The sequence below is a fragment of the Dichotomopilus funicola genome (genome assembly GCF_033296635.1).
Source record: "Dichotomopilus funicola strain CBS 141.50 unplaced genomic scaffold C8A04scaffold_22, whole genome shotgun sequence".
Classification (NCBI taxonomy): domain Eukaryota; kingdom Fungi; phylum Ascomycota; class Sordariomycetes; order Sordariales; family Chaetomiaceae; genus Dichotomopilus; species Dichotomopilus funicola.
The window spans coordinates 309,183-319,228 of NW_026944043.1; the positions used below are offsets into that span (position 1 = coordinate 309,183).

A 10,046-nucleotide genomic window follows, 5' to 3' on the forward strand; every position below is an offset into this window, starting at 1 on the left:
GCCCTTTCTCCCTATGCTATGTAAACCCCAAAATAACCCCTAGATTCATTCATTCGATCCACCCATCCATTCATCCTTCAGCCCGTTTCATTAGACACACCCCCTCTCTTACAGCATCCACCTCGTACAGTACACATCAATCGTCGACAGACCTACCCCCACTCACCTACCCAAATCTGATTTATTTTTAGAACCCCTCCCATACACAGGAGTAATGATATGGTTATAACCAACAACACCCTCAAGCAAATGTCATCTTAATCTCCTTCTCCCTTCCAAACTCCTCTTCCTCGTCCGCCCACGGATCCGCCAGCGTGATATTCGGCACTGTCTGAGACGAGCGTATCCCCGGTCTCGCCTGGCCATTTCCACTCTCAGGTGTGTCTTCAACCTTAGTAGCCGCAGCAGTATTACTTGATGGCGTAGGATGATGGTCATCGTCGTCAAACCCCGTCTCAAAAGTCATCTGCACGCCGTCATCATCACCATGATGCCCATGCCCGTACCCATTCCCTTGGTAATCGGCACCATAGCCAAACGTATGATACCCACTACTGCTTCTACTCCTGCCCCCCGCATCGGATTTGCCGGTTAGCGGGAAGGTCGGGTTGCGGTCTCGCGAGAGCGAAAGAGATGGCTCGTGAGAACGACGGGTTGGTTCATAGCCACTACCGCTGCCGGCGGTAGGGGGTGGTGGTTGATAATCCTGGGCGATGATTTCTGCGCTCCTGGTTTCGCGGAGGGTTTTCCCTGGTGGGGAGAGGGTGTTGTTGTTGTTGTCGAGAGCGAGTTTGATAGGTGGGAGGGTACTTTTTATTTCGCGGACTTGGAGGAGTTCTTCGTCGGCTTGTTGCTGGTTTACGGTTTCCTTGGCGATCTCGGCGCGGATCGCATCGACGTCGAAGAGGACGCCGTGATTATTCCCTTCTCTATCCTCCGTTTTCCCGCTGCCGCTAGCATTACCGCCAGCGGCCGTTCCGGCAGCAGCGGCCTTGTTACCGGCCTTGGCCTCCTCGTAGAGTTCCCACTCTTGCTTCTGCGGTGCCTTCTTCCGCTTGAAGAAACCGCCAAACGCGCCGCCTTTACCGGTAGTCCCCTTGGCCGCCGCCGCCTTCTCTTCCTTCTCCAGCTCCCGGCGCGCCTCCTCAATCTCGGTGATCAGCTCGCGCTGTCGTTCCTGATAGTTATCCGGATCCGGATCTTCAATCTCCGTGAACTCGTCGTGCTCTACCATCCAGCCACACTCGCGCAGCAAACGCGGCATGGCCGTGCGGTAGTCCATGTGGCCGACCACAAACTCGGACACGTCCATGTTTTCCAGCCCGGGCACGTCCTCTATCGCGGCTAGCCCTGCCACACGCCGGATCCCGCCGTTGGTCAGGCGGAACAAGTACCCGAGAATCCAGTCGTTGCGGTTGTACCCGTTCACGAAGCGGCCAGATACGACGGCGCGGGCCCGCAGGTACTCGTCTGTCTTAACGACGACGGGGCTGCCGAACAGGTACACGTTCTGCACCAGGCCGTAGGCGCCCTTCTTGGCCAGCTCCTGCAGACACGAGAAGATGACGCGGCTGCCGAGGGAGTAGCCGACGAGTGTGACGGGGCGTGTACCCAAGTTGCGGTCGATGAGCGAGTCGGCCAGGATCAGGCCAGCCATGGTGGCACGGTCGAGCGAGACAGCCCAGGGGTTGTCGATGAGGTAGGAGAGCTTGGTTAGGACGACGGGAACCTGAAGGGCAGCCATCAGACTGATCAAGATGGTGCTGCCCAGGACCTGCTGGAGACCTTGCGTGAGGGCCTATACGGCGTTCGTTAGCCCAAACCGTATTTTGGTTTTTAAAAAGGGAAAAAAAAAGCTCACCTCGGTCGCGAGAATATTAATAGTGTCACCCATGCTCGTCAACATTTCCGGCTCCCACAACACCGAGTAAATATCTCCCATAACGGGGTCTACCGTGCTATACGGCAGCCGCACGTCGTCCACCTTGCCCGTCATCCACCCCGACACCGTCACAATCAGATTCACCCGCTTATTGTTGTGCAGCGGCCGGTACTCAAACGTCTTCACAGCCCCCGTCCGCCGGTTAGCCGCTCGCACGCCAATGATTCCGCCCGACGCAGCCGCACTCGACGTGATGATCGCGGCGCCACCCGCCCCCGCAAGGAACCCGCCCGTGCCTCCGATCCCAATCGTCGTGAACCCGGCCGCTAGACCCATGCCGATGACCGGCGCGAGCAAGCCCGCCGACAGACCGATGACAAGCCCCCCGCCGACGGTGGCCAGGCCCATCATGACGTAGCGCCGGCGGAGTGCCAGCTTGCGGCGGTTCTCCATGTGTTCGTCCTCGTTCCAGTTCTCCGTCTCAGAGTTGGCCTGCATCTCCAGGGCGTCGGTGACCTTCTTCTCGAAGCGGCAGATGTCGAGCCAGGTGATGTCGAGGTCGCGGGCGACTCTCTCGAGCAGCTGTCGCGATCGCGAGTCGTAGATGGAGTCGGCGATGAGGACCAGGAACAGGTCGCACAGCACGGTCCAGCGGATGTCGATGTCGATCTTCTGCGTCGTCGGTAGCTGTGACGGTGTCCGTACGGGGGCCGTCAGCTCCGTGTCGTCGTCAGCTACGTACGCTGGGGGCGGCTCGGCCGCGTGTTCTATCCCCGGACTTGGACTCGCGATCGAGGCTGGGCGGGACGTCGGGCGGGAGGGCGTGGACCGGCTGGAGACGGACGACCGCGCGTCTTTCTCCGCGGCGCCCGTCGCAGAAGCAGCCATGGGGTTCCGCACGCGGGCGTTAGCCATCAGCACGGGGGTCAGGTCCTGCGGCATCACGCCGTGCGAGCTGAGCTGCTCGATCATGACCTGCTCGGCCGCGCTGATCTCCATGTGCGAGTACAGCCGGATCATCATCTTCTGGCTCCACATCTTCATGCTCTCGGCCGCCACCGACATCTGCTTCTTGGTCCTGGACGACCCCCTCACCAACCCCTCGGCGTCCTTCAGCATCGACGACAGCTCCAGTCTCGTTAGGCCGACGTACGCCACCCGCTGGCCCTCTGTCAGCAGCTCTTTCGTGGCCTGCAGCTGGCTGACCGCGTCCCGTTGCGCGTCATCGTCGTCCGTCACGCCTGTGCTCGTGCCCCCGCCGCCGTCCTTGAACAGATACTGCGTGTGTTCGTCCATGCTAGTCGCCGACTCGGCGTCGTCATCCAGCAGCACTTTGGTGTACCCTTTCCCAGCCCCACCGAGCCCCGCGTACCCATACGTCTCGTCGTCGTCCGCCTCGACGTACTCCTTGGCGATCAGCTTGTTGTCGTCGTCGTACATGTCGTACGGCGCGTACGCCGGCATGGTCTGCCATTCGTCCTCCTCCTCTGCCTTCTGTTCCGGCTGCTTTGTCGTGAGCTGCTGGTGGGAAAACTCGGACATCCCAATCGCGCTCGCCCTCTTGCTGTTGCTCCCATCTTGTTTCTGCTCTGTTGCCACGGGTTCGGTCTTTTCGGCTTCGGCCACAGCCTGGTCTCGGAGTGGGCTAGGCTCGCCGGAACTCGCATTTGCAGGTTGTTGTTTCTGATCTCCCAATTGTGTGTTGGGCGTGGTGTTCGAAGCAGCAGCAGCAACAACGTCTGCTGTGTTGCTGCTACTGGGTGAGACGGAGTGTTTCGGTTTTTGGTCCTTGTCCGATTTCGCTTTTGTCTTGGTGTTGCCCGGTGTCCCGCTGGTCGCTGTCCCCTCGGCAGTGCCCGTCGTTTCTTTTTTCTTATCTGCTGCTGCCGCCGGCTTCTTTATTTGGCCACCAGCAACAGAACCCGCAGCCGTTGAAGTAGCAACAGCAGCAGTGCTGTCAGCAGCAGCCGTCTTGCCCCCCGTGGGCGCCACGTATTTCCTTATCGGCAAACCGAAATCATCGTACTCAATCGTCATGTCCGCGGCGGCAGCTTTCGGCTCCGGTTTTGGTGTCGCAGCGGCCGAGGTTTCATTCTTTGATGCGAGCGCGGCAGCAGCGGGTTGTTGGGGGCGGCCGTCACTGCCGGCCGAGGCCCCATCCATGACTTTTTGGGGGGTGTTCCGTTCTGAATGCGGGGGCCGTTAAGGTTGATTCGTAATGCCAAGTGTCGTAACAACAGGCTGTGTTTAAGAAGAAAAGCCAGGCCCGAGAGATGGCGGGCTAATCGGGGATCATCAGATGGAGTGGTGGTTCGGAAGTTTTGTTGATTCTAAAAGAAGCACGGGGTGACATGCGCAAGAGATGGGATCCCCCGCCCTCCTGACTTCTGGCGTGTGGTCCCCTGGCTTTTCGTGAAGCGCCCCATCAACTCAACGTGGGCCACGCCAGCATGACATGGGTCTTTCCAAATGCGTAATTGGGGCTGGTCTCACTCGGGATTTGGATATTACCCAATTGGTGATACGAAAAGAAAATGGCACAAAATAATTGCACAAAATAATGGCTCTCCCAACATCTCCTAAACCTTCCTTTGTTTTTCTTTCCTTTTGTCTTTTGTCAAGCTGGTCGTCCCGTTTCACGGGTCCAGGGGCCCATTCAAGGTTTCCAGGTTGCTTGGCATTTTGTCGTTTGACCTTGACACCCTGAGGCCCTGTAACGCTCAACGTGGGAGAGTGCCCCGCCACACATTGCCCGAAAGAGATTCCAGGGACGTGGGGTTGGTGCCCAGTGCCCAGCGATGCAATGGCACAGGGCAACTGTAATCGACCGTTGGGGCAGCCATGTCCCCATCCTTCTCAGTGCACGCCTTTGGATTCGAAACAGGGGCGAGTAAGTGCATGTATCCAAATTGGGGGATATTGTATCAGAAGAGAGCCAAGGCAACCATATTTCGGATGTTTTGGAAGTGGCGCAGAACGGTTTTTGAGGATCAACGCGGGTTTGACAAGAGAGTCAAGGAGACGGATCTTCAGCACCTTCAGCGGGGTATTATATTTCGTCAGAATGTGACTGTAAAAACGCGGAAAATATTGAATGGACACCCGTGGTTTGAGTTGAGCCGACTTAGTATGCCAGAGATTTGAAGGTCTCCTCAACTCGCCGCAGCTTCCACGGCCACCGCCTCACCATTCCCGGCCTGCTCCGTACCATTGCTTTCACCACTACCACCGGACGCACCACTGCTGGCTTTCTTACGCCTCTTCCGTTTCGCCTTCGTCTCCGCCGGGGCGTCCGCCTGGGGCTCTACCGGCGGTTTCCTAGGCCGTTGTTGATCGTGGCCCGGAGCCGAGGCCTTAGCTTTCTTGACCGCCAATGGGTTCGGTTGTTTGCGGCCGTATTGCTTCTTTTTCTTCTTTGGTTTGCCGTCTGCGTCTGCTTGCTCGGACCGAGCTGTGGTGCCCGCGTCATCCTCACTCCCCGAATGCTCATCATCCAACTGGGCGCCCTCGTCGTCGTTGTCGTTATCGTGCTCCTCCCTCTTCCTCTTTTGCGGGCGTCGGACAATGCCGTCTAGGAATCTGCATCGCGTGTTAGTCCATCTTACTATTCTCCCAGACCAGGGTTAACCGTACTTGGACCGCTCCTCTCGTTCCCTCACCCGTGCCGATGACGACGACATCGGCTCAAGAATCTGCGGTGCACGTCAGCCGTTGTGTCCTCCTCCAAATCAGCGCTCCCAAGGCCGAACATACCATAACACTCCTCCGCACATACATCAACGGCGTCGGCACCACCGACCGCAGCCTATCCCTCTACAACACCCACCAACGTCAGTCATCAAGTCCACTCAACTCACCCACTCCCAGGGCTTAGCGTGACCCCAGGACTAAGAATCAAACTTACCAACCACTCATCCTGCGTCACAACCACATAGCGAAACTTATTGTCCCCTTTCCCCTTGGGATCCACCACCGAGAGCATGCACTCACGCTCCGTCAGCGGGTCCTCAACCATCAGATGACCGCACCGCCGCCTCTCGAAAGTCTTGGCCCTGTCAATCGCCGCCACGACAGCCGGGTCCCGGTTGGGACCACCGCCGCCGGTGGTGTTTTTGGCGTAGAGTGCTCTCTGTATAGCCCATTAGCCTCGTACCGTTTACACCCAAATGCCCCCTAAAAATGGCGAGAGAAAGAAAAAAAAACGTACAATACAACACTGCGTAATCATCGGCTTCACACCCTTTGTCGACAGCGTCTTCTCAAATAAGGAAACCAAATCCAGCTTGGTCGTATCAAGCAGCACATCACTGGTGATGAGCAATTGGTACGGCTGGCGGAACCCGAGTTGCTCGAACGAGCGCATCAGTTTCTTGTACTGCTTCGTGCGCTTCCCCATGATGAGTTAGGGGGTGGCCGGGAGGCCAAGAAAGCAGGGTCGGATCGGAGTGAGAAGTTCGGTGGATGGGGTAAGTGATTGATTGGCGGGATGAGATGGCCGATGGGTTGTGTATTTGATGTGGGAGTGGAGTGAGATGTGTTGATGAACTTTCTTTGGAGGTTTGAAACTTTCAACCTTCACAGCGGAAAATTTCCAGAATGTCACGCCCCACCAAACAAGACCCCTGGCTGCAGCTCCCGCGGCTCCACAGTTTGGCGAGCACCTTGACGACTGCATCTGTAAACTGATCCGATAAGATAACAGGATATCGACGTTTAATTCCAAACTTCTTTCCCTTCGAGACGAGAAGTTTAGCCCAAGGTTATCGGGGTGGGCTTCACGGACGCCATTTATATGAGAGACGAACGTTGTGGCTCTACCCTCTAGGAATCCTCCCACAGTCAATTGTCAAGTATATCCGTGCTTGATACCTCTCGCCCCCATTCCCAACCAAAGTTTCAACGCCTGACGCCAAGCTCACCACCCACCATCTGTCTAATACAATGATCCCCCAAGGAAAAGCACAGCCGACCCTCAGCAAAGACAAATAAATATTAAGAATCCCGCGGCTTACCACTGGCAACACCGATTGACTTGCGCCATCTCATACTCCATCAGTAACCATAAGCCGCACCATTGCCAGGAATTAAACCCTTGACCCCGTAGAGGTTTTAGATCCACCCCCAGCGAAGGCCAGCCCTCCGGAGGACCGCCGCTGGTGACCGTTAGGCCATGACCACCTTGGTGGTCCTCGTCTAGTTGTAAACAGGGCAGGTAGACCTTCTACATACACCCTCTCCTCACGTACCTTCCTACGCGCCTACCCGCTCACTGCACACCTGCGCGTGTTTCATTACCTGGTACTATCCGGTATGATTTGTCCTTGTGTCATGGCGGCGCGTTCTTCCGGCATATCGCAGCAACAACGCTGATATCATCCAGCTTGCCTACGCCCAAGTTAGCCGTCGTTGTCTCTAGAAAGTTCCCCCTCCCCCTTTTAAGGAGGATAGAGAAACAAAAGGAAACTCACCACCACCACTCGCCAACCCCTCTTCAATAGCATGTTCCATGAAGGGACTCTCAGCAAACGGATCAACCGCAATTACCCTCGCAGCCTCCATTAGTTCCTCCGCCACAAACTCCATCATCGCCTTCCCTTCTCCTTTCTCGCTCTGCCCTACCACTCCTTCATTTTCTCCTTGCCCTTCTACTCCCACGGCCCCCTGGCCCTGATGAGAGCGAGAAGGAGGAGCCTCGCCAGACCTCCACTGTTCCAAGCTGTCACACACCTTCTCCACAATCTCATGCGCCCACAGGTTATCGATCACCCCGTCCGACATAGCCAGCACCACATCTCCTTCACGCAGTGGCACCTCGTCCACCACCGCACACCCGCGCGGTGTGTCGGGGCTGTTGGTACCCAGCTGCCGCGGGCAGTCGAACCAGTGCCACTGCTCGACAGACTTGTAGAGCATTTCGCGCGTCTCGGGGCGGATGACCATGACTTGCGAATCGCCGAGGTTGAGGACATGCAGGAGGGGTTCGAATGTAGTCTCGTTCGAGGTCTGTCCATCTTCGGTGGCAGTTTTTGACCGGCGGTAGTGTAATTGCGCGCCGGCGGTGGTCGTCGTGCCTTGCCAGTCGTTTGGTGGGCCGGTCGCTTCCGTGGTTTGGTCGTAGGCTCGCTGGAGGTAGCTGATTGGGTCTGGGCGGTAGGCGGTCCCTTTTCTGGCGGCGTCTTCGAACATGGCGGTGGCCCAGAAGTGGAGGATCAGACGGGCCCATAGTCTAGGGATCATGATCGATGTTAGTGACAACGCCTCTCACCGGTACGCCCCTAACGAGAGAGAGAACAACTAACCCAGCATGCCCCCTCGGCCGTGCACTCCACGCCCCAACGCCATCATTCGCACCCACAAAATAGTCACTCGCAAACACGGCGTCGTCCCCATTCGTGTACCCCTGGATGCGGTGGCCGTCCACATACGCCCCGCGCCGATCGCGGCTGCGGTCGTGGGTACTGAGCGGATCGCTGAACGAGCCTGAAGGCGGCGATAAGAACGGCGGTGGGAACGGGCGCGGGGTGCGCTTTGCGAATAACGCGATGCCCGTGTCGAAGCGGAAGGGCATACCAACAAAAACAGAAGGGTCGAGGTCACCGTCTTCGGTCAAGCGTGGGTAGATTGCGTTGGTGTGTGGGGCTTGGGCTTCGTGGTCGGTGTCTTGTGGTGGTGGTGGTGCTGTTGTTGAGTCCTGAGATCGTAGCCCAGCCGTCCTCGACAGCCACCGTCTCTGCTGCTGCTGCTGCTGCTGCTTCCATAACTGACCACCACCTCGACTCCCACTCCCCGAAAGCCATGCCCGACGAGGACCACCACCACAACATGGCGCAGCCCTCACCAACCCAGCAGACAACACCCCATAGCCCACCAACCCAGACCTAGACCCAAATCCCCGTCCCAGCCCCGCGCACGACGAGACCGCTACCAACCTCCTCATTCCCGCGATTCCAGCGGCCGCGCGCGCACAACGACCCGATGAGCCGTGGCGCTGGCGGACGGCATGCGGGGGGGTTCCTTTTCCAGGAGTATAGGAGAAAGAAGCCGGAAACAGTCTCGCTCTCGCAATTTGTCGATTTGAACAGCTGTATTTGCTGGGAAGGGACGCTCTGCAAGTAAATTAATGCTCCGACCTCGAAAATGTTGGGCGTGTCCCGGAAAGGAGGGACAAGGGTGGATTGGTTTATCTTATCGGGCCAAACCCCCTGCATTCCGACGCATGGGCCTCCCTGCAACACCGCAAGCTGCTGTGTCGTCAGCGGATGATCGATCTCCCATCCCTGAATCTGTCAAGCTCAGCAAGTTATTCCAGGCTCAAACGTTAGCCATACTTCGTAACGTGGTCACGTTGAACACAGGACATCCGTTACACCTATTGCTGCTCTAAGTAGGCCTCCTCAATCCAGACAAGGAATCAACTCTTGAATCCCTTCTGCATCTGAATAACTAGTTATAAAATCTACACTAAGACCACCTATCAATCAACATCGGAATCTCCTCCAATGATGATCTACTGCCCCATCTCAACAAAAAGTCATGGAGGACATTGTTACGTAACCGCAAGCAATACTACACATGTACACAAGACAACATCACCAGCAAGAACAACCAACACAAGACCACCACTAACAGAAGTATTATGAGCAACGTAATCGGAGGCGCCAGCCCTGCAAAGCTGTCAAGACTCCTACGGATATACTCTACAGAGTTACATACAATCTGGTCCCCACATCTAAACCAAGCGACCGAGACCGAAACAACTAATCAACTCAACTCAATGATTAATTAAATCCTAAACAAAACGTAAACACCCCAAAAGACGCAAAAGGGATTTCCTCCAATGAGTGAGTGAGCGTGAGCGGGCGGTATAAAACCATATCTCCGAGTAAGTCAAAAATGCAACAACTTCCAAAAAGTGCTTATGCAGAACTCCCCGCCCCGCAGGGCAAACACGCAGCGGGGAGGGAAAAAAGACAAATTTAAATCAAAATCAACTCTTTAACTCCCCCATCTCCCTCTCCATGGATCTGATATCTGATTCTGATTCATCCACCTCCATTCTATACCCGTCCGTCCATTCTTGTTTATCTTCTTCTTCCTCCCCCTTCTTGCCCCAGTATGACGGTAAATAATTAGGAAAGAATGCAATATGTAAAGTTGTGTTGTT

General features: G+C 56.4%; 2 protein-coding genes across 2 annotated transcripts; both read right to left on the reverse strand.

Annotated features, from left to right (window-relative positions):
* Positions 1-241: 241 nt before the first annotated feature.
* On the reverse strand, positions 242-4,045 carry C8A04DRAFT_11294 (uncharacterized protein; the record flags this gene model as incomplete). Its single annotated transcript, XM_062776909.1, has 2 exons — positions 242-1,798; positions 1,862-4,045. 2 exons carry the CDS (start codon positions 4,043-4,045, stop codon positions 242-244), a joined length of 3,741 nt encoding a protein of 1,246 aa, XP_062638061.1.
* Positions 4,046-5,034: 989 nt separating this feature from the next.
* C8A04DRAFT_36454 (Fcf1-domain-containing protein) lies at positions 5,035-8,706 on the reverse strand (the record flags this gene model as incomplete). The annotated part of the gene is made up of 8 exons (XM_062783534.1): positions 5,035-5,453; positions 5,632-5,695; positions 5,787-6,011; positions 6,090-6,269; positions 7,337-7,492; positions 7,538-8,108; positions 8,182-8,573; positions 8,608-8,706. 8 exons carry the CDS (start codon positions 8,704-8,706, stop codon positions 5,035-5,037), a joined length of 2,106 nt encoding a protein of 701 aa, XP_062638062.1.
* Positions 8,707-10,046: the final 1,340 nt, after the last annotated feature.